General features: G+C 55.1%; 1 protein-coding gene across 1 annotated transcript in view; it reads right to left on the bottom strand.

The window, feature by feature from the left end:
* Window positions 1–8,116: 8,116 nt before the first annotated feature.
* ADGRA1 (adhesion G protein-coupled receptor A1) overlaps window positions 8,117–23,582 on the bottom strand; it is a 207,620-nt gene continuing 192,154 nt past the window's right edge. Inside the window, exons 18-19 of the mRNA XM_051982798.1 lie at window positions 17,059–17,157; window positions 8,117–11,576 (exon numbers count right to left, since the gene is read on the bottom strand). Of these exons, the coding sequence (XP_051838758.1) occupies window positions 10,361–11,576; window positions 17,059–17,157 (1,315 nt within the window). The 3' untranslated portion in view covers window positions 8,117–10,360. The remainder of the gene's footprint in view (window positions 11,577–17,058; window positions 17,158–23,582) is intronic.

The following is a 23,582-nucleotide window of genomic DNA, read 5'->3' as shown; positions in this document are numbered from 1 at the left end:
AGTCAGTGAGGACGAGGGGAGCCTCTGGGGCTCTGAGGAATCAGTTGCGACAAGGACTGACTTCATCGAGGTGATCAATCTTTGATTGTCCACAGCATTTGGAGGTCATCGAATGTTAGAACAAATGATTTAGTCCAATTCTCTCATTTTATTGGTGAAGAAACCGAGGCTGGGCTTACAAAATTCTCATGAGGATCTGAGGAATAAAAGGGGCATATAATGTTCACAGTCATTACTTCAAAGAAAGGAAGAAGGAAAGGAAAAGAAAAAAAAAAAAACAAGGGAAGAAGGGAGATGCGCAGAAAGGGAAGGAGGGAGGAAGAAGGAAACAAGGTAAAAAGCTTGTCTTTCCTTCCCAGAAGTGACCAAGCCCAGAGGGGTGGGTGATGGACAGTGTGGCTGTCCCGGATCCACCCAGAGTGCTCTTCGGCTCCCAGTTGTTCCTCCAGCTGTCCTCACCTTACAAGCCTGCCCAGTACAGGGCCGCTCTCAGACCGGGCTCCTGATAAGATGGATGGGCTGCTCTTTATTTGCAAATGGATTTCTGTAACCTCTCCTGCTCACAGCAGCTGGGCTGTAGACACAGTATTCATCATGCTTCTATTTTGAAATCATTCCTCTGAGCCATTCAGCACCACCTCCTGGTTCTCTGGGGGTTTCCATCATTTTTACATGATTTTTTTTGGTAATTACACCCATCATTGGTGCTCAGAACTCAAAAAGTATGGAAATGAGCTTGCTCTAAGCTCCACAGCCCACCTTCCCCTTGCTCTCTTGTGCTTGGACTGTGATCAGGGATGGGGGAGAGTGGGAGAGCACAGCAAAAATGGGGAGGACCTCGTGTCTGAGTCATGTGAGAATTGGAAAGGGACTGGGAAAATGGAGCTGGAGAAGGCTCAGGATGGAGTGAGTGAGTGGGTATGAGGGTGAGTGTGAGTGTGTGTGAGTGTGTGTGTGTGTGTGTGTGTGTGAGAGAGAGAGAGAGAGAGAGCAGACAGAGACAGAGACAAAGAATGTGTGTCTGTGTGTCTGTGTGTCTGTGTGTGTGTGTGTGTGTGCGTGTGTGTGTCTGCACGCATGGCAGGATAGGAATGGCCCGGATAGTTTGCTTGGCTGAAGCACGAGACTGAAGAGACTGAAGCAGAATTGTTTCTAGGGGGTGGTTGGGGGACAGTGAGGATGGGAGGGCTTCACCCGAAGTCTGACCCCTCCCCTGTGACCTTCTGAGGGCTGGGGCCCCGCAGCTCCTCCCCTGTCCAGTTCCCCTCCTTCCTCTGCCCCATCCCCGAGCCCTCAGCCCGGAATATGCTGTGAGTCCTGGGAAGTAGCAAGACCCTTAGGAAAGCCTGTGAGCCTGCTCTGCGCCCCCTGCCCTCACTCCCAGCCCGGAGGCTTGGGGGGCTCAGGAGATGGGGGTCTCGGGCTGGGAGGTGGTGGGGAGTAAGCAGGGCAAGCAGACTCTCCACATCTGGCTGGTTCTGCTGGCTTTTCCTTCACCTGCTCTTCTGCCCTCGCCCTCCTTCCTGCCGATTTCCTTCGGGAACTCCGGCCCCTCCAGCCCAGGCAAGCCCCAGCGAGGGCATTCTCATTATTCATCACTTTGAATGAGCCGATTTATGGTGATTCCTTAATGAATCGCCATAAATGGCTTAATGCATAAGGGCATGTTTTCTAGGTTGTTATTTTATGTGAACATGGGTTTGGGGGCACCTGTAGGTCCGTTGTTATTTGTCGCCCTCGTCTCCCCGGCATTGGGTGGTGCAGCGTGAGACTTCGTCGGGCAGTGGGCTAAAGATCTGGCCACGAGGTGGCTTCCTGGGGCTGTTACAGGTATGCGTCCCTCATTCTCCAAGGGACCATGACATCATGGAGGCGACACCATGACTTGGCAAGGGAACTGGATTTGAGTAAGAGAGGGCTGTGCAAAGTCGCCAGCCTCACTGTCCAGCAGCCAGATCGAGATGGCTGGAGATGGACCCGGCTGCAGTAGGAGACTCTGCCCCCCCCCCCATACAAAAAAGGAAATCTGTGAACCGTAGAGTGTCTGGCACACAGTAGGCACTTAAATGCCTGTTGATTGATTGATGAGGTGAATTCTTTAGCCATGGCAACCCAAGAAGCCAAAAAAGGATAAGTGGCCCTCTGCCTTGGGGAGGAGAGGAAAAAGTGGGGGGGGCGGAAGGCTTTGAGAGTGTTTCTCAATAGCAAGACCATTGCTGACATTCTGCACGTGGGAAGCTTCTTTGGGATTCATCATGAAAGATCCCTGGACATTAGCAGACAAAAGGAAATTACATTCACAAGACCGGCTGGCTCGCAGATCTCCCTGGAAAGCCCAGAAAGGAGTGGCCCAGGTTGGTTTGATGCTATCAAGATACTGGAGGAGCCATCCCGTTTCCAGAGCCAAGGAAGCCCCGAGTTTGGTATAACAACAACCCCCCTGTGCCCGTAACTGTCTTGTAGCCCCCAAGTGAACCAGGTGCCCCTCTACTTCTCCTACTGTTCTAACCCTTGCACTACACCTGCTGAACAAGCACAAGGCTCAAGGACCCTGACAGCTCGGAGACCAGAATGACTGTGTTGTGGTCCCTCTGTTTGTGGTTCTCATGCTCAAAAACCTTACTCATGCCATAACTGAGGGGATGCCCCTTCTTAGGAAGGAGGATTTGGTTTGCAAGCCCTTTTCCTCTCTTTGCAACGAAACATTTGCTTGGTTCCTGACTCACTTGGCGCCAGCCTGCTCCGCTTGGCTCCAGCTGTTAGAGATGGGTCTGGCCCAGCTGAGGGGTCCAAAGCAAAGGAGGACCCTCACTGAGGGAACATTGACCATTTGATCTTTTGGTGCTCCTATGTGTGCGCAGAACATCACCATAACAGGGATTTTCACCTGTTTGCCAACATTTGTTATAGAGGAGGAGGAGGGGAGAGAAATTCTACAAAGAAGAAGGAAAAAACCTTCTAAAGTAAATCAACAATTACTTTTCTATTCAGTGGGAGTAGGGGTGTGTGGTGGAAAATATGGTAGAGGGGTGTGAAATGAGAGAGACCCAAGGCTGGACGACTCGAGGAGAGCTCTCTAACGACAAAGCATGAACGCTTTCTCTGAGCAAAGGACCCAAAACATAGACACAGAGAAGCATTGATTTTCTTTAAAAAGAAAGGAAATGACTCATTACTGACACAGAAATAAGTCATGAATTGACTTTCTGTGGACCATCAGATCACTAACTCATTAGAGCAAAGACTAGGGGAAAAAACCCCAACAACAAACACAGAAGAAAAGATTAAAATGAGAAAAACAAAGCATTTAATTAAATCAACCCAAATCTAATTTATTAAACGTGCCGCAAATGCCAAAAAAATCGGAAACAGATGGTGGGAAAGACATGTTACAAAATCTTCCCATTTCTTAAGATAGTTTAGCCAAGGTAAATCAATGACCACATTTAGTAAACCCAATGGCCATATTTAATAAACCAAAGAGCCTAGAAGCTGCCTAGATGTGGCCATCAAGGGCAATGGTGACGTAAAAGATCAGCTCCATCGTAAAAGTCTATGGGAGAGGTTGGACAGGAGATTACAAGGAGGCAGACATTTACAGAAAATGGCATTCTGGAGAGATGGAGGACTTCAGTATCCATCTAATCCTATCTTTTCATTTTGCTGATGAGAAAATTAAGCAACCCAGAGATTGTTACTGCTCCAAGATCATAAGGTAGAAGTGGAAGGGGCAGGATTTGATGAGGAGCTGATGTTCCAGTCACATCCTGTCCTCTTATCACGTCCAAAGTAATGGCGGGAAAAGGAACTCAAAGAAATCTTAGGAGTAAAACTGAACAAAGGAACAACTGGAAGGAGGAAAACAAATGGATGAAAAATCGAAAAGAGCTGCACATTTAAAAAAAATGATATTTTCAGCATTAGAGGTAGCGGGATCACCACATTTAAAATTTAACATCCAGGACATTGCATGAGGATATGGAAATGCCATTGATGAAAGAGTGAGAGAGGAGTGTGTGTATGGGGGGTGTTTGACAAACCAACAAGCGTTTATTAAATAGCTGCAAAATTCCCATCACTGAACTAGGAATTAGGGATGTGGACATAAGAATTGTTGCTGTTCTGCAGTAGATCACATGTTGACAGTAGTCTCCCAATAAAGTAACAAAGATGGAGGACAAAGTATTCTCCATGCCTTTACTGGGGAGATATTAAAAACGCTTAATTTGGGAGAGACAAAGACCATCTTCAGGGTTCTTCTCCCATAAGCTCTGCAGGAAATCATCCGAGATTTCATGAAGATGTGACAACAAAAATACAAACTGTTCAATTACCTTGTGCTTAATGTCAAACAGAGAGACATATGCTTATTAAAGGTTTTTCTACTCTCATGGAGGTTGTCCATCACAGACTTCAAATGAATATGGAAATGGTCCAGATGGAGCAGATTGGGGATGACACTGTTGGAACTGCATCCGTCCTTGAGACGCTGCAGAACTCCCCGCTGAGATCCAGAACCACTATCCTGGATTTGACTGATCGTCCACAAAAGAAAAACTCAGTAGATAAAGGAAGCGTGTAGGTCAGATGAAGACATGCATTTGGATGGACACCCAGACAGTGAGCCCGCCAGTGCCCGCGGATCGAACAGACATTGCTGCCCGCTTCTCTGGTCTGGAGGGCACCACGCCATTCTGGTCACGATGTTTGGGGTGCACTAGGCACTATTCTTAAGATCGTTATTATTGTGCTCGAGGAGGAAAGAGGAGAGGGAAGGGGATAAGAGAAGAGGAAGGGAGAAAAGAGAAGAAAGGAGAGAAGAAGAAAGAAGGGGAGGGAAAAGGAGAGGAGGGGAGAGGGGAGAAAAGAGGAGAAGAGGAGATGAAAGAAGAGAGGAGAAGAAGAAAGGTGGAGAGGGGAGAAGAAGACAGGCAGGAAGGAAAGGGGAGGAGAGGAGCAGAAAAGAGGGAAGAGGGAGAGAGGAATGCAGGGGAATGGAAGGGAGAGAAGAAATGAGGGGAAGGAAGGGGAGGAGAGCAAGGGAAAGAAGACAAGGTTTGTGGAGGGATATGAAGACTAACTAACTGTTTGAAGAACTGTCACTGGAAGGGGCATTAGCCTTGTCCTGCCTGGCAATAGAGAGCAGAACCAGAGGGTAATGGGGAGATGTTGGAAAGAGGCAGGTTGAGGATTAATAAAAGCGGGCATTTCCTACCTAAATTTGGCCCCAGGATGAGCGTAGAGCGGCAGAGCTTCGGCCGCTGGCTCCCTTCCCCTGAGTTATCAGACTCCGTGGCTTCTCTCTTCTGCCAGACGGGAACTTCTCAGAGCGCAGAGTGTCTGGCTAGGCTTGGTATTAGCCTGGAGAAATCAATGATGGAAGCCTCCAGCCAGACGCATTTCCTAACACAGCAATTCCAAAATGGAATAATGGACTTGGAATGTCCTCAGGGCGAGGAAGCCTGACCCTTTGGCGGGATATTGTAGGTGCAGGGATTCCTACCCAGGTCTGGGTTAGAATGGGTAGCTGAATACATTGTCTGAAATCACAGGACGAGTTCGAATCCCAGTTTTGCTAATTATTGCCTGTGTCCCTGGAAAAGTCACTTTTCTCCTTTATAAGGTTGGAAGATGGGATTCAGTGAAATCCTGTACAGTCCCTCATGGCTCCTCTTTTCCTCTTCTTTTCAGTCCCAAATCTTGTATCACATTTTCCTCTCCAAAATGAGGTCATTTGCCAGTAGCTCACTCCCACCTTCTCTTCCTCATCTCACCTCCCCAAGATGTCTTATTCATCTATGCCATCCTCCAGACTTCTCATAAAAAACCTAGTTCTCTTCCTTGCCAAGGAAAAGCCCCCTCGTGTCCCAGTGACCCCACCCCAAATCATCTCCTTCAGCCGATTCTCTCCGCCAACACCCCCACTCTCTCCAGTTCCAGCAGGCCGTTTCCCTGCTTAACAAAGCCTCCTTCCAACTCTCCTAACAGAGGAGGGCACTACTGCCCACACACCGGAGGGCTGCTGGAATACACGGGAGCCCCCTGACAGTGGGATCCAATGCACAATGGATCTCCTCGTGTGAGAGGATGCTACAAGGAGACTGGGAGGCAGCTGCTGTTCTCTGACCTCTCTGACTGAGAGGCCGTTGCATTGCCGACCTTCCTCCTCTCCCCTCTGCCTCCAATTTATCTCATTCCCAAGCTGCAACACCTGTGTCGGCAAAGGCTGTCCCACAGCTCCTCCAGATGCTCCACAGCTGTGGAGGCTCTCGGGGAATTGACCTGTCCCTTAACACTACTGCCCTAATCACTCAGACTTACAACCTAGGATCATCCCTGGCTGCTCACTCTCTCTTAGGTCAACTCCCACCTCCCCTCTGTTGCCAAGTCCTGTCAGTTTAACCTTTATAACACAGCTCTGACCCTGCCGTGACCGAAACAGTTTACTGAGCTCTCCCCACTCTTGACCATCCATTAAATTTGTTAAAAAGATTTTTCTGAAGCCCAGGGCTCACCATGTAACCCCAAACTTTAATCACTCAACTCCAGTGGTTCCTCATCACCTCCAAGATCACACATAAAATAGCTTTTATTTGGCATTCAAGGCTCTTTGCACTCTTACAATTTACTCCTTTCCATGTTGTCTAAGAGCCATCAGGGGCTTTGTTGCTGTTCTTTTCAATTCCAGTCCATTTCTTTCACAAGACACTCCTGAATCTGCTCGTGTCTGGGATTCTGTTCCTCATCTCTGCCTTGTCTCCCCGATTCCTCCAAGAATAAGATTGAATTTCCTTTTGGGGGATTTGGTCAAACAACGAGGGTGATCGGTTGCACCCCCCAAACTCCCAGTGACTTCTCTGAGATTATTGCCATTTCTGCTTTATCTAGCGCTTGTCTCTAAAAATAGTTGTTTGCACATTATCTTCTCCCCATTCATTTGACTGTGGCTCCTTAAGAGCAGGAACCCTGATTATTTTTAGCACTTGGTGCCTAACACCTACTAAGTTCTTCATCAATGCTCATTGAATGAGTGATCTCTGATCTTGGAGGATCCTCATGATTTATATTTGCAATAATGTCCTGCATGCGTTCTTTGTGTAGTAGCTAAGAATTGCAAAGCGAGGGGTTGCCCATCAATTGGGGAATGGCTAAGCAAGGTGTGCTATAGGATTCTGCGATAAGAAATCCTAAACAGGGTGCTCTCAGAAAACCCCAGAAAGACTTGTATGAACTGATGCAAAGTGAAGGGGAAAGAACCAGTAGAACATCGTACAAAGTCATAACAATATGATGGAGAACTATGAAGGACTTAGCTCTTCTCAGCAACACCATCCCAGTCTTGAAGGACTCATGCTCTCATGTATCTCTAGAGAAAGAATTGATGAAGTCTGAAGTCTGAAGTCTGAAGGCAGATTAAAGCATCCTTCCTTTCTTTATTCCCTCCTTCCTTTCTCTCTCCCTCCCTTCCTTCCCTTCCTCCCTTCCCTCTTTTCTCCCTCTCTCCCTTCCTTCCTTTCCTGAGTTTCCTTCCACAAAATGACTAATATGGAAATGTTTTAGATGATTGTATGTAACATATAATTTATATCAGATTACTATCTCACGGAGGGAGGGATATACTTTGGGACTCAAAGCTTTAAAAAAACCCAAATATTAAAAAAATTGGTTTTTCATGTAATTAGGGGAAAACAAAATATTTTTTTTTTAAAAGAAAGGCCTGGGCAGCTAGGTGGTACAGTGGATAGAGCACCAGCCCTGAAGTCAGGAGGACCTGAGTTCAAATCTCTTCTCAGACACTTAATACTTCCTAGCTGTGTGACCCTGGGCAAGTCACTCAACCCCAATTGCCTCAGCAAAATAAATAAAAGAAATAAAAGAAGGGCCCTCAAGTCTGTGACTTAATTTGAGAACCTCCTGGTGTGGGAGTTCACTTTACCATGTCATCTGTGACATTGCTGAAAAGCTGAACCTTCTCGGAGAGGCCGAGTGACCCTCCGCTTCTGGTCCTACATGGCGGGAGCCTGGCCAAGGGTGAGGTGAGGAGCCCCGCAAGCCCTCCTCCCCAAAGGGCCCCCCCAGATTCCCCCATAAGGCATTCCACATCAAGACACCCAGCTCTGCGTAGTTACATTGTAGACCTTTATTTTCTGAAAATAGAATATGCAAACAGAATATTTCATGACATCTTTGCGGCAAGGACTCCTCTAGGCTAAATCCATATTTAAATACGATACAATTTGCTATTGAATGTTCACTCTCATGTGCAGGGTTCAGTCACCTGGGGAAAGTAGCACCTGCTTCTTTTTCTGGGGAAATGGGTCACTAGATCCTGGCCACGCTCTCCCTCTGCAGTCACACCCTGGCCGGAAGCCCCCAAAGCCCCCCGTGGCCATGGGGGCAGGGATGTGGGTGGGGCTGTCACTTTGCATAGAAGGGATGGGTTGCTCCCTGCGGTGGGTGACAGGTCCAAAGGGGACGGAGCCCTTCCTGTCCCATGTCCCTTCCAGGATCTGTCACTGTCTGGGGGGCGGGAGGAACACTCATGAGAGGAAGGACTACACGAAGCATTGTGACAGGCAAACGACACAGACACTGACACAGCTGGTGGCTAATTCTCGCGGGATAAAGCTTCCTGTTCCTTCGGCCTCGACACAGGAGGTAGGAGTGGGGGCCCTAACGCGGAGGACCTTCTCCCAAGTGGGCGTCGGGCTTCCCGGAGGGTCGCGCCCAACAACCGGGCCCGGCCCGGGAGTCCCTCCGGAGGCTCTGCTTCTCACTCTCGGCACGGAGGCCAGAAGCCCACTTTGGCAGGGACGTTTCGCTCACTGACATGCTGGGGGCAGCTATGCCCCGGACCTCATGGGAACCTGCTGGCAAGCTCGAGGAGGGAGAGGCAAGAGACCAGACACAAGCTGTCTGTCAGGGCACACCTGGGAGAGGAGGCGGCTTTGGGAAAGTCTCAGAACAACAGCATAACTGTCTCTCTGTCTCTCTGTCCTATCTCTGTCTCTCTCTCTGTCTCTCTCTTTCTCTCTCTGTCTGTCTCTGCTCTCCCTATTACTGCTGATGGGTTCTGGAGGGGGCAGGTGAGGGCCCTAACCCTTTCCTCGTTGCTATGGCCTCAGGATGGACAGCTTATGGATGGACAGCTCCTCCCCTCTGATGCAAGCAGAGTCCCGGGACCCTCTTCTGGAAGGCTGATTAGCAAGGATGCCAGCCTTTGTTCTGAGAAGTCAGCACTCTGCCCGGATGTTCAGGGGACTGTGGGGGCCCTAATAGCCCCGCCCTGCCTCAATGTCCCCGGATGCGCCTGTGGGAACGGGATCTCCAGCTGCAACAAAGTGAGGGCTGGGGCAGAGTCTGTGAGAAGTCTGGGAATTCTGCAGAAGGGCGGTTCCATGTTACAAAGAGCCCTCAGTCCGCACTGAAATCCAGCCCAGTTCTTTGAAGGGTGAAATGGAGCCGATTGGGTCTACGCTGGGCATGGGATCAGCCTCCACCTCTTCTCAGGTGGCGGGGGATGACTGTGGTCCTTAAGGAAGGAGTGACAACAAAGTGCTGCCAGCCCCGGGCAGGGACCGCCCCGTAGCCCCTGAGCGGCTCAGAAGTATCCACTGGACGGAACACGAAGCTGGTGTAGACACAGCACAGGATCACGGACAGTTGGGTGCTCATTAAAGCGGGTCCTTAGCCAAGCCGTTCTGAGACCTCAGGCAGAGCCGGAGCCCCTGGAACAACGAGAGGGGAAGAGAGTCCCTGGGACAATGAGACTGGACGGAGCACAAGGCGCAATGGACGGACACCCACGGGCTTTCCCCGCTGCGAGATCTGTGGCTGTCCCGGGAGTTTGCTGAGACATGTGGAAGGAGGAAAACTGGGAATGGAGTCATCGGAGAGATGTCATGCAGGGACCAACACAGCCCCTGGGGACAGACAGACCGGAGCTCCCTCATCCCCTTCTGGGGGAGGGGGCAGGAAGGAAGTGGCAGGGAGGGGCCGGGAGGATCGTGTCCTCCAACCCGGGTTCTAGAGGCAGCTTCGCTCCTCCAGACCTTCTGTTCCGCTGTTTGGAAAAGCCTGGACCTTCGCCCCTTTGGAAGGGGCTCGGGTTGAGTCTCTGCGGAGATGGGCTGCATTTAGCTTGGGGATGATGGAGACGCCCCGCCTTCTCCCGGGAGGGTGCCGAGTCCCAGAGTCCCCAGAGGCCTCCGCCCGCTCCCGAGTGTCTTCGCAGCCGCCCGCTTCGCACTCTTTTCCTCCAGAATAGGGCGGGCAGAAGGAGGGTGCCCGGAGGAGGCGAGAGAAGGTGCCGCGGGCCTGCGGGGAGCAGCCCCCCCCCCAGCCCCGCCTGCCCCACGCGTCACACAGTCGTTTCGTTCCTCCACGGGCCCGTTTTGATATTCCCCGTGCCGTCGGAGCCGTACACGATGGCCTCGTCCAGGTTCCCCCCGGGCAGCCCGTTGTGGCCGGCTGCGTTACACGGCAGCACCTGCGTCCGGGGGTGCATTTCGAAGTGGGCCGCGAGGGGCCCGGGCTCGCCCTCGGCCAGGTGGGCGCAGCTGCAGATGACCGTGCTGGCGTCGCTGCTCTCGGGCTGGCTGACGGTGGGGAAGGGGTCGCCCTGGCCGCAGCAGGCCCGGTGGAGGCCGGCCGGGCCCTCGTGGGCGCTGCGGGGACTGTCCGTGTGCGAGCTGGGGAGGCTGCCGCCGTCCAGGCTGGCCGGGATGTGGTAGGCGTACTCCCTGTCGGCCGCGGCGGCCGCCCGGTGCCGGCTGAAGTAGCGGGGCTTGGCCCGGCCCTTCAGACAGCGGTGCAGGTGCGCGCCCGGCCTGTGCACGTGCACGTGGGCCTCGTCCTCCAGCAGCTGCTCGCAGTGCATCTTGGCGCAGCACGGCGTGACCGGGGACAGGCAGTTGACGTGGTTCTGGGCCGCGTGCAGGTTGGTCAGCTTGCAGTGGCCGCCCGGGGCGTGGCCGAAGCCCCCGGCCGGGCCGAGGCACGGGGAGTCCTGCAGGCAGGGGGCGCGCATCTGGGCGTCGCCGTTGGCGTCGAGCTGGGCCCGGGCGCCCGCCTGCGCGGAGTAGGCGTCCCCGCGCGCCGGGCAGCAGGCCCACCAGCAGTGCCAGACGTCCTCTCGCTTGGCGCAGTGGTGGATCAGGATGAAGAGCCCCAGCGTGACGCAGAAGGCTCCGTACAGGCAGCTGAAGATCATGTCCAAGAAGGGGCCCTGGGACACGGCCAGGGCCCCGAAGGTCCAGGTGGCCAGGAAGAGGAAGAGGGTGAAGGCGGCCGCCCGCAGCTGGGCCTTGAACGAGTGCTCGTTCTCCAGGAGCGAGGCCGACAGCAGGGAGCAGGCCGGGGCGGGGCCGGCCCCGGGCTCCCCCGCGTGGCCCGGGCCCGCCTCCGGGACCGCCAGCCTCGGCGGCTCCTCCCGCCGCTCCTTGAGCTCGTACTTGCGCTCCGGGTGGCGCCTCAGCTGCACGTAGGTGCACAGGAAGTAGATGCACGTCACCAGCACGATGAAGGCCACGGGCCCGTAAAAGGCCCCCAGACTGGGCTCCCACGCCATCCAGCAGCTGCGGGGAGAGAAGTGGGGGGCGTCAGGGAGACCTCGACAAGCCCCGCCCCTCGCCCCCGGCCTCCCCTCCCTCCGAGTGCGGGAGGAACCGCCCTCTGGGGACCGGGCTCAGCCACAGGGCCGCTGGGTTAGGGTTCTGCACCCGGCTGCGGTGCGAGCTGGGCGGGAGGGGGAAAGCAGGCTCCGCCCTGAGACTCCTCGGCCCCCGTCCTCGGCCCACGCTCATGGACCCGAAGCCCCGGTTTTGCTCTGACTGAAATAACTGACCTGTGGGTGAGTGTCGGCCAGAAGTGATTCAAAGCAGCCCCGCTCCCCCTCTCCCTCCCCCCTCCCCAGGGGCTGTCAGCCCGGACCTGGGCAAGGGTGGCTCAGATGGCCCGGGAAGGAACCCCCCCCCCCCCCCGCCTCCCCACTCCCACCCCCTGGTCGGCTTCCTTTCAGACTGCTTTTCGCAGTTTGTGGCTGTTGCCTCTGAAGAACAGCTCTGTGCAGCTTCCCCAGGTCATCGTCTGCCTTTGAGGGAGACCATCAAGGGCGTGGGGAGCCCCAAGAACTCCTGGCTATTCTGCACTGAGACAACTCTGGAGAAGGAAAGAGAGGAGATGGAAGAAGAGGAGGAGGAGGAGGAGGAGGAGGAGGAGGAAAAGAAGAGGAGGAGGAGGAAAGAGAAGATGGAGAGGGGAGAAGAGGGGAAAGGAGGGGGGAAGAGAACAGGAAAGGGAAGGGAAGAGGAAAAAGAAAGAGGGAAAAAGAGGGGAAGGAAAAGGAAGGAGAACGAAGAGGAGGAGATGAAGGAGAAGGGGAAGGGGAAGAAAGGGAAGGGGATGCAAGGAGAGAAAGTAGAGAGGGGGGAAAGGAAGAATGAAGAGAGGAAGGGAGAAGGGGAGGAGTAGGAAGAAGAGGAGAAGAGACAGAGAGAGAAAGGAGGGGAGAACAAAGGGATGAGAAGGGGAAACGTCTTCCTGACTACAAGCTTAGAAGGTTCCCAGGCCAGTTTCAGCACATAAGTGTGAGGGGAATGCAGAGAGAGGACAGCAGAGAAGGCAAGGGGGACCTCTGGCTTCTCAGCTGCCCTTTGCTGCCCCACACTCTGTCAAGGTCCCACGCTGGAAGCCTGCAATGGGATGTCTTTGAGATCCAAAGGTGCCTTGGGAGGACGTAAGGCATTCTCATTGTGTAGGGTGTGGGCCTTGGCTTGTGGCCCGTGGTCGGAGCTTGTGCCAATGTCCCTCCCGCTGGAGAATTCTGCGTCCGAGCCGGCGGCGGTCTGGGACCCGAGCAGTGTAGTCTGACCCTGCTCCAGGCTGACTCAGTGGGAACCATCCGGAGAACTGGCAAAGCCAGCCAAGTCCTCCAAGAATCTGCCGTAGCCCCGGTGCCTCCCGGAGCCAGCTGCTGGACCCACATTTCGTGCCATCCCAGGGTCTGCTGGGAGCCTGCTCGGATTCAGCCCATGCTCAAAGCCAAGACCCAGGCCCAGTAGACAAGGGTAGGAAGAAGCTCCCTGCTTCCTCTATCAGGGGTCCTCCAATCACTTAGTGACAGCAGTTCAAATCCAGCCTGACCCTAGGAGCCACTTAGGCTCTCTTCCTCAGGTCATTGATGAGTTGGGAAGCAAACAGGCAGATGTCAGCAGAAGGAAGGGCTGCTAGCCCATGCCATGTGAGGTGGAGGGAAGGAGTGAGCAGCTTTAGCTTTTAGAGGAGAAGATTGGGGGCTCAGGGCAGCTGTATTCATGGGCCATTTTGGGGTGAGAAGGGGCATTGTCCTTCTTTCAGGGTCAGTGTCAGGAAAGGCTTCCCTGTGATGAGACAGATTGCTTGGGGAGGGGAAGGGCTCCCCTTCCTTAGAGCAGAGGCTGTGACCTTCTTAGGGGGGTGTAGACAGGGCTGTTTTATTCGGCTCTGCACTGGGATTGGTGCCTTCCAGCTCAGAATGTGATGCTGTATTTGCCATCAGGTCTCCCAGGGGCCTGGAAGAATTAATTCCTCTTGCTCTGGCTTCTTTCGGTTTTTATACAATTCACACTGAACTTCTTGGCCGATTCATTTTTTGAGCACAGCCACGTTTTCGCCTTTGTTTTTGTCATGCTTCATCTTGTTGTGAACCCTGAGCCTGCTATGTTAGGGACTCTTTCTAGTTTGGGGCTGCCTGGAAAATGGACCCAAAGGACTTTGGGTTCTGTAGGGAGAGATGTGAGGTTCTACAACCTAGATGCAATGGGTCAGCATCAGCAGCACAAGGCAGAGATGGGATGGGGCTAGAAAGCAGCTGGCCTGATGACCTGGATCTTTTTGGTGACTGCACACTGTTGGGCCCAGCAGGGGCCCATCCTGGGCTTACTGAGAGGACTAGAGCAGGATGAGCCAGTACCCACCCAGAGCTCAATTTGGGTCCAGTGCTGGGAGCCACATCTGCTAAGAAGGGAGGGACGAGCACAGGCGGGAAGGTCTATGTCCCAGGAGAAGCACTTTGTCCCCAAATGGAGGCCACAAAGTTTTCCCCTGACTTCCTAGTGTTCCCTAGAACATGCTGGGCACAGGAGGCCACTCGTTGGTGTTTTTTATATAGCTGGCAATCTCCTTAAATCACACTCAGTCACGTTTGACTGTCCCCATGAGGATCCCCTAATTTTCCTTCCTCGTCCTTCCTTTTTGGCAGCCCGCACCGGAAGCTTGCTCTTGTGTATGAGACACTGACAGGATGCCGATTTCCTCGGTATTGATCTGAGACAGTTGTGAGGATGGATGTGACATGGAAGGAGATAAGCCCCGTCTCTGGCTCTTCTTTGGCTTGTCCGTAATGCTGGGCCCAGGGCAGGGTCTTGCCAAACACGTGACGAACGGACACATGGGCCATTAGCTACAGAAGCGTCAGCGGCTGCAGCATCCCTCGGCCAATCCGCATTTCTGCCTGTGCACAGATGGGCCGGGAGGCCTCCGGCACATCCCTCCGCACCCAGTTCTTGTTGTCTGCTTAATTGGACGTGATTCACGATGCCCAAAAGATCATCGTTAAATTCTTTCCAAGCTAATGATCTGCCCCTCTGTCCTCTTCCCTTCTTACTGACATTCATTTCATGCAGATCTTCCCTTCTGATGAGCATCTCCAAGGCTCCTTGAGGATCCCCTGTGCAGTTGCCCTTTGCAGAACTTGTCTCAATCCCCCTCCCTTGCAGGACCTAGCTCTCCTGGGTTCAGGTCTTCTACTTGTTGGCTTCTGGCCTCTGGTTTTTTGCATGTTTTCTGTCTTTTTTCTCTTCTTCATGAATGTCCCAATGCACCCCAGTCTCTAAAACTGCCTAAGAAGAGAACGGACTGCTTAGGATGGCCCCTGAGGTTCAATTCTTCTTTGAAAACTAACTGCCAGGACCCCCGAGGACTTGTAAACAGAGAATGAACTTTGGGCCTAACTGCGGATCTCATCTGGCTGCCCCCCACAGAGCCCATGCCCAGTTAAATGTCCTGTTCTCATCCCATCTGCACCCATCACCATGTCTGCGCCCATAGCCATATCTTCGCTCAAGTGGTAGCTCATTCTTGGAAGGGATGTTCCTCGGGTTCTCTGTTTGTTCAAGTACTCCCTTCTTCCAAGAACCGTCTGCAGTCCCTGCCTTGGCAGAATCTGCCCGTGTGCCCACTCTCACAGGGTGTCCCCGACTGCTCTGGGAAGAGGGGCTTCTTTGCCTCACTGCTCTTAGACGTCTCCCAGGGGCTGTTTGGTCACTCAGGGCTCTCTGAGGCTCAGGGGCGAGCTGGTGCCTTGCATGTGGGAAGCTCCTGATAAATGGTTGGTGACTTGGTTATCTGAAGTCATCTGGAGACCACTTCGTGGTTTTGTTGGGGAGGGGACAGGTTTGACAGCTCCATGAGCCTGCCCTTGGGGGATCTCCCCAGAGAAGCCTGGAAAGTGTGCCAGTGTCTGCATGATGGAGTGGGTCCCTAGGAGATCGGAGGCAGGACACTGAGTCTGGGGACAGGCTGCCGTCTTTAGTCATTTCTCTTTCAGCCTGTCTAAAGACCACGGTTAGCCCTCAAACCCCCCTTTGAGGCTAGAAACAGCTCAGAATCAGTGACTTTTCCCAGCGATGCACCAAAGAGGCTCATGTGTGTGTGTGCAAAAGTATATTGTGCATGCATGTAGGTTTGTTGTGTATATGTGTGCATCGTGTATATATTGTGTTGTATATGAATGTTGTACATATATTTGTGTGAGTGTGCACATGTGTTGTGTGTATCCATATGTTGTGTTGTGTGCATCCATGCACATGGTGAGTACGAGTGTGAGTGTGCCTGTGTTGCAGGTTTACAAAAGATTGTGTGCACATGTGTATGTTGCATGCACAGTAGTGTACCGCATGTTCAATCATGCGCGCGCATGTGTGCTATTCGTGAGTGTGCTGTAAATGAACTGCATGCATGTATATGTGTGAGTGCATTTGCATGTTGTGTGCATGAGTGTTGTGTATGTGGTGTGTATATGTGCATTATGTGTGCACGGGTGTAAACATGTATCCATGTGCATAGTGTGCTATGTGACTGAGCACATGTGTATTCATGTGCATGTGTGTTGCAGACAGGCACACACATCGTATGTTGTGTGCATGTGTTCTATACGTGAGCGTCATATGCATGACTGCGTGGCGTGTGTATTGTGGGAGCACTGTGCATGTATGTGAGCATGTGTGTCTGAGCACATATGTGTTCGTGTGAGCCCGTGTGTGCGCCCCCAGGCACCCCTGAAGCCGAGCCTTGGTAGGGCTCCTGGAGCACACCCGAGGTTCCCTGGAGCCAGGAAGGAGCCAGGCCCGCGGTGAGCTGGAGGCAGCCCCTCTCCTCCTGGGCTCTGGTGGGAGGCCATGTTTCCAGAGGAGTCCCTTTGGAGCATCTGACTCAGCAGCACCACGGACAGCGCCAGCGACGCATGGAGCGCACCATGGACAGCGCACCATAGACAGCAGCACCATGGACAGCGTGGACAGCGCACCACGGACAGCGTCAGCAGTTCAGGGAGCACACCATGGACAGCGCACCATTGACAGAGCGCCATGGACAGCAGCACCACAGACAGCAGCACCACGGACAGCAGCACCACGGACAGCGCGGACAGCGCACCATGGACAGCAGCACCACGGACAGCGTCAGCAGTGCAGGGAGCACACCATGGACAGCGCACCATGGACAGCGCGCCATGGACAGCAGCACCACGGACAGCGCGGACAGCGCACCATGGACAGCAGCACCACGGACAGCGTCAGTGGCGCATGGAGGCACCACAGACAGCACACCCACGCAGACACCCCTCCCCCCATCTCCTCCAAGCCCCAGGGCACGGGGCGGGATCTCAGCCCTGGGAGGATCTGAGCGCACTTCCCATCCCGTTTCCCCGCCTCCGGCCCGGGTTGGTCCCGGAGCCGCCTTTTTCTATGGGACAAGCTCGAAGCCCGGGCTTGGAAGCCCGGCGACAGACTCCATACTTACTAGGGGGCGCCGTCGCTGTCCGGCCCGTAATTTTTGATGTTGGTCGCGGCCGTAATTCCGCAGATGATCAAGGGGACGCCGCCGCTAATCAGGTAAAATCTGCGAGAGAGAAAGGGCCACATTTACTCCGGGCAGGGGGAGTACGTGGCCTGTGCTGAGCACGGACGGAGAGGTTTGCCAGTAGGCTCTTCCTAGGGGCTCCCACCGGGGCGCATGAATGACGTCCTCAGGAGGGTGACCCCCGCCAGGCGGCAGGGGAGCGAGGCAGGCAGGGAAGGCCTTTCCCGGGAGTGTAGCGTTTTCCTCAGGGACTCGTAGAGAACCTCGGGAAATGGCCCCAAGAGGGGTGTGGGGAGGGTCCCAAGGCAGGAGTACCTGACCAGGGAGTTTGCTCACACGTGTGTAAATCTGTGAGTGAATGGACTGTGATCCCCCAGAAAAACGCCGCAGAAACTGGTCCCTACCAGTAGTTGTAGAAAACTCCCAAAGCGACCAACAGGATCTGGAAAAGACTGACTCTAGCCGGACCTCAGTCAGCCTCAGCCAGGGCTCCCCGGACAGAGAACCGATGCCAGGGTGAAGGGAGAGCCTGGGAAGCCCTGGCTGGGCCCCGGGGTGGGGGGCAGCGCCATCCCAGATGGCTCCCTTCCCTCCCTTTCCCTCTGCCAAGAGGTGAGAGACCAGCGGTGAAGGGGAATTTGAGATCTTTTAGTGAGCTTGAGGCACCAGATCCAGACTGGGGGCACACAGCGGAGACTCCCAAGCCCCTGGCAGGGACTCCTGAGGGCTGTAGAGATGGGGACATCCATACTCCAGGCCTGTGGAAAAGATCCTGTGAGTTTCAGGCTTGTTGGTTTGCCAGGAAACCGCCTTCCGCCATAGCACTCGTGGTGGCCTTAAGTCAATGACCTCCCGAGGATTCTTTTCGGGATAGAAATAGGAGCAAGAAATGAATTTAGGTTTGAGACAAGTGGAGGGCCCAACAACTGGAGGGTCCCAAGAGCTCCAGGGGAATGGACTGGCTCAGGAAGTGGCGGATCCCCCGCACTGCAGATCTGCAGTAAAGACCGTGCCCTTCTCAAGACTGCCCTGACTTCCCCCCCGACATTCTGTCATCCTCCGGGGAGCAGAAGGGGAGGCTCTGGAGAGTGTGATGGTCAGGAAGACTTGGGCTTTCCCTGCAGGTTTGGCCCCCAGATCTTCCAGGAAGACATTCTGGCTGCAGAGAGAAATGGCTCAGCCATTCTGATTGGGAAAGGAGACTAATCTAGCATTTGTGCAGGACTGAGGCTGAGGTGTTGCTTTCCCATTCGCTTAGTCACTCACTCATTTATTCGGGTCTGTAGTCCAGAGAGCTTGTCTCAGAACCGGGAAGAACCCAGCCCAGATGCTGGCCCTGACATCTATTGAGAGAGGCCCTTGGCAGCTTCTGAGTGCCTGGTACACAGTGGGCACTTAATAAATGTTTATTGGTTGATTAGCTGACTTTGGGAAAGGAACTTTCCTCATCTGGGAGTCCCTTATGCCCATTAAGCCACACTCTGTCCCTGCCTTTTTCTGTTCCTGGTCTGGGGCTTGAGAAGCAGTGCAGAACCAGGGTGAGCCAACCAGGCAAGTGAATTCTTGGAAACTTCCTCCTCCCCCCATTTGGGCCTAAGTCCCAGAGGGTCTAGAGCTGGCCAGATCACGATTGTCCAAAGACTCAGAGGATGGAGTGAGCAGCAAAAAATGCCTTCACCCATTCAGACAATTACTCATTCATTTAGATATTCCAGCAATAATTTATTCAGCCCAACAATCATTCATTCAGTCTAACAATCATTCATTCAGGAGACATGCATAATCCCTACTGTTCGAGGCACCAGGGGCACCAAAGCCAGCCCCAAACCAGTTCTGCCCTCCAGGAGGCTGCCCTTTCCCAGAATGCCACGCTGGGAACATGAGGTAATTTGGGAAAAGAGAGAGGGAGAGAGCGTGGAGGACGCAACAAGATTCAGCACACGACTGACTCTGGGAGAGGTGTGAGTGAGGGGCTCAAGAAGGAGCCTCCTGACCCGGAGCATGCACGTGCCCTTGGTGGGGATGGGAAGGGAAGGGAGGGTCCCGGGGCAGAGCACGTGTGTTGGTTCAGAGACTCCTGCAGGTCGGCCAGACTAAATGTGCAAGAGGCAGCTGCCGTTTTAGCACTGACGCCCAGGAGTGAGTTAGAGCTGGCTCTGTGGCCCTCGGAGGCGTCTGAGGGAGGTTACACAACAGTAACCGAGTATCAGTACCTGAAGGCTGGAGAGGAGCTCTCCATCACATTATCTCATTTCATTTTCATGACAATCTGTGAGCGAGCTGCTCTGTTTTTCGGAGAAGGAAACGGAAGCAGAGACAATGACACATCTAACAAAGATACGGCCGTGAGGGAGGAGAAAAGGAGCCAGGACAGAGATGGCACAGAACGGCCCTGATGACGAGCCATCCCAGGGAGAGAGAAGAGAGGAAGAAACCCAGGAGGGAAGCTGAGGCGTCAGCAGGATGCAGAGAGGAGAGAGCACCGGGAAGAAGCCGCTGATTACGGAGAGACCTTCGGCAACCTGGCGATTAGAGAGCCAGCTGGTCTGAGCGACGAAGGTGGAACCCGGGGACTCTCCCGGGGAGCACCCGAGCCACGGTGAAAGCTCAGACTGCTCAAGGGCGGAGGGAGTCAGAACAAAGGGGGCGCAAAGGAATATGAAGTCCGGAAAGGCCAAACCAGGAAGGGCTTTAAAAGCTAAGCTGAAGAGTCTGGACTTTACCATTGAATCGTTAGGGAGCCATGGAAGGTTCTTGAACAAATAAATGACTGATCAGCTTTGGGAAAATTATTCTGGTAGCTGTGGGGGTGATGGATTAGAGTGAGAATAATGGAAGTGGGGAATGTGGAAGCTCCTGCGGGAGAGATGAAGGGCTGAAGTAGAGTGGTGGCTATTTGGGGAGGGAGGAGAAGGGAAAGGAACAAACACTGATTAAGCACTTAACGCTATGCCAGGCATTGGGCTAAATGCTTTACAAATATCTCATTTGATCAGGATGAGATGGTTATTACACCATGGAAGCTTCATGGATCTAGCAAAAGGACCTTTTATTCAATTTAGTTCCTTCTTTCCTCCCTCCCTCTCTCCCTCCCTCCTTCCTTCCTTTCTTCCTTCTTTCGTCCCTTCCTTCCTTTCTTTTTTCTTTCTTTCTCTCTTTCCTTCCTACCTTCCTTTCATTCTCCACCCCTCCCCCCAGCTCCATGAGTTAATCCTAACTCCATCTTTTGATTCCTGATAGAAATGAAAGTCGTGACCATTCCTGAAAATAGACAAGAAACAGTGAGGTCCGACCATTCTGAAACAAGGCCAGGCCAGGGACAAGGATGCCTGAGGAATCCTAGGAGTATCCTGCATGAACACCCACAGGCTCCATGTTACGTCAGAGGCAGAGTGGCAGAGAGCACAGACCATAATCCCTCGGCTCTTGGTGGGAGAAGAGACCGCCTGGCAGCCAACAGAAGCAAAGTGGGGACTGACCCCCGTTGGAAGGAGTCCTAAGGGACGACCTGAAGAAAATGGTGCCTGAAGGCAGCTGGGCGCCCAAAGATCCTGCCTCAGGGTCTTTCCCCACGAGCTTGGGAGAGCCCCCCCAGGGAGCCCTGTTCCTGCCAGCACAGAGGGGCCCATAATCACCCCTAACCCCTGGGGCTCCTGCCTCCCCCCGACGCCGGGTTCATCAGTAATCGGTCCCCTCTCCGACTGGCCAGCCAGCGAAGCCCAAAGAAGCGCGGCCGGCCGTCTCCTTCTGGCTCCCGAGGATCAGTGATCGTTCCTTCGGACTCTCCGGGGGGAGAAAGTTCACTGTCCACACTCACTCACTAAGGCAGGTGTGTGAGCCTTTGGGGGGGGTAAGCGCACGACACATCCTGGCCCTGGAAGCATCGAGCCTTGGGGAGACGGGTTCGGACAGGTTGGAGTCAGCCATCGGGGTGGGGCCAGAGCTGCTGGGGGGAGACTGTGCTCTGGAGGCACTGATTTTCCTGGCGGGAGCGCTCTCCAGCCCGAATGGAGCCACGGTGAGCGGGGTGACTCCTCACCAGGCTGGCCAGAGGGGAGGGGGTTTGGGGTGAGGGCGTGGGGCACTGCCAACTCAACATCTAGGGAGTGCTCCCCATGTGCGTGCGATGGGGGGTCACAGACAGCAGGGGAAGGTTCTTGCTTTCAGAGAAGAAACGCTGGGTTCTCCCTCAGTGACGACCAAACCCCACAGAAATGGCCTGGGTTTGAGATTCATCCAAGGCTCCTTCTTCATAGCTCTCTGACCAGGCTCTGGGAAGCCTCCCCACATCTCTGCGTGGCGCCTGTGCCCAGAGCATGCCCCGTGCCCGAGGAGGGGGCATCGCACACAGAGACCAGGCTGGGAACCTGAGCTTTGCTTCTGGAGCCGCTCCCCACTCCCTCCCTGCGTTCTTGTGCCCATCGTGGCCCTCCCTTTCTGTCGTGTGTGATGCGGTGGCAGCCCGGTCTCTTCCTCAGACTGGCAGGATCTCCACGGGCCCTGACAGCCCCAGGTGTTTGTCCTGTGCTCCCTCTCAGGTCCTGGTGGGTGCCCATCCCTGGGGCACAGTCGGGCCAAAAGAGTCTTTCAGAGAGTCCCAGAAGCCCCCATGGCTCCCGTCTCCTCCAGCCTCGTTGGCAGAAGTCACAGAGACTCCCCATTGTCGGGGGCTTCCACGTTACCCTCCGATTCACTCCTCACCACTCGTGTCCGTGGCAGGAAGGGCCAGAGCCGGCGCTGGGGCGCCCAGACGCAGACGGCTGCTCTCACGGCGGGGCGCGTCGGGCTCCAACCATCTCGAAGTCGCCTTCCCCACGGGCACTAGGCTCAAGCCCAGCAGCCCGGGCTCTGTGCTGTCCGGCCAAGTCCGCTCGGGCTCTGCGCTGACGAATGGGGGAGGATGGGCGTGGGGCTCCCCCGCTGCAGCCGTGCCAGTTATGACAGCGGGTTTCACTATTATCCTCTGCGTGATTTCTGTTTTGGGGGCCGGGCGTCCCCCTCGGACCAGGTGGAGGCGGAGGGGCTGCTGCGCATGGGCTGAATCCGAGGGGGGGGGGCTGCTGCGCGTGGGCTGAATCCGAGGTGGGGGGGGCTGCTGCGCGTGGGCTGAATCCGAGGTGGGGGGGGCTGCTGCGCGTGGGCTGAATCCGAGGGGGGAGGGCTGCTGCGCGTGGCTGAATCTCCAGGTCTTTGCTTCTCCCCCTCCTCCCTTCCCCCCCCCCCCGCTCCTCCCCCCGGCAGACTGTCCTGTGCCAGCCAGCGGCCGCCCCGACTCGGCATTCATCTAAGGCGATCGGCAGCTTCAGCCCGCCTCGTTTTCCCCAGCGGCCCGGGGCTCAGGTGTGCCGCCCTCCCCCACCCCGGCCGCCGGGGGCATTTGCTTAAGGCTCTCCTCCCTCCCCGCCCCCTCCTCCTCATGGCTGGTGGTGGGGAAGCCGCCCGGTGCCGAGAATCCGGGCTAACGTCTCTGTGCGGGAGAGCGGAGCCGGCTCCGGAACCGAGCCACCGACTCCCGGCGCAAGAGGCGGCGCCCATTACACACGCGACACGTGCCCGCGGCTCCAGGGGGTCGGTGCTGACCGGGGTCGGGTGTGATGGCGTCGCCTCCGCGCAACATCTGGGCGGGGGCAGGGCCGCGGTCCGTCAAATATGACTCCCCGGCCCGGAAGCTTCATATGCAGAGAAAAGCAGATGCCAATTAGAGCATGAAACAAGCCTGAGAGAGCCACAAAATGCCAGGAAACCCTGTGGGCAAGAGGCTGGTTCTCCCAGAGACCGGACAGCAAGAGGCAGAGACGGGAGGGAACGGAGAGCAGGGGGACATGCAGCCCGGGGCCGCACGATCAGCCGGGGGCAGGAGGGCCACTGGCACAGGGGCTATGGGCGCAGGGGGCCATGGGTATGGGGGACCATGGGCGCAGGGGGCCATGGGCACGGGGGGCCACAGGCACTGGGGGACCACGGGCACGGGGGGCCACAGGCGTAGGGAAGGCCATGGGAGCAGGGGGATCATGGGCACAGAGGTCATGGGCACGGGCAGGGGGGAGCCCACAGGCACAGGGGGGACCATGGGCATGGGGAACCACGGGTGCGGGGGGATCACAGACACGGGGGGCCACGGGTGTGGGGGGCCATAGGCGCAGAGGGGGCAAGGGCATCTGGGTGGGACAATGGCCAAAGTTTAGGCGTGCAGTACGAAGGGATGTGTCCACTGCTCCTAGAAGCCCCCCATCTCCAGACCAGGGCTTTGCCCTTTGGCCACAGTGCTTGGGGACGCCAAGGAGCCAGACGATCCGACCCCTCGCCGCTCGGACGGAGGCTAGAGCGAGGTCCAAGGCCAAGCCTCGCAAACCTGGCCGAGGCTCCCGGCTGCAGGAAGTACAGCCTGGCTCTGTTCTTCTCCTCCTGGTGGGCCGTGGCGGGGGAGGGGACCCCTCAGGGGACCTGAGCATTGGGCAGCACTC

This window comes from Antechinus flavipes, chromosome 2 (assembly GCF_016432865.1).
Source record: "Antechinus flavipes isolate AdamAnt ecotype Samford, QLD, Australia chromosome 2, AdamAnt_v2, whole genome shotgun sequence".
In the NCBI taxonomy this organism is placed as follows: Eukaryota; Metazoa; Chordata; class Mammalia; order Dasyuromorphia; family Dasyuridae; genus Antechinus; species Antechinus flavipes.
The sequence above is the reverse complement of the archived record's forward strand: the minus strand, read 5'-3'. Positions and strand labels throughout refer to the sequence as shown.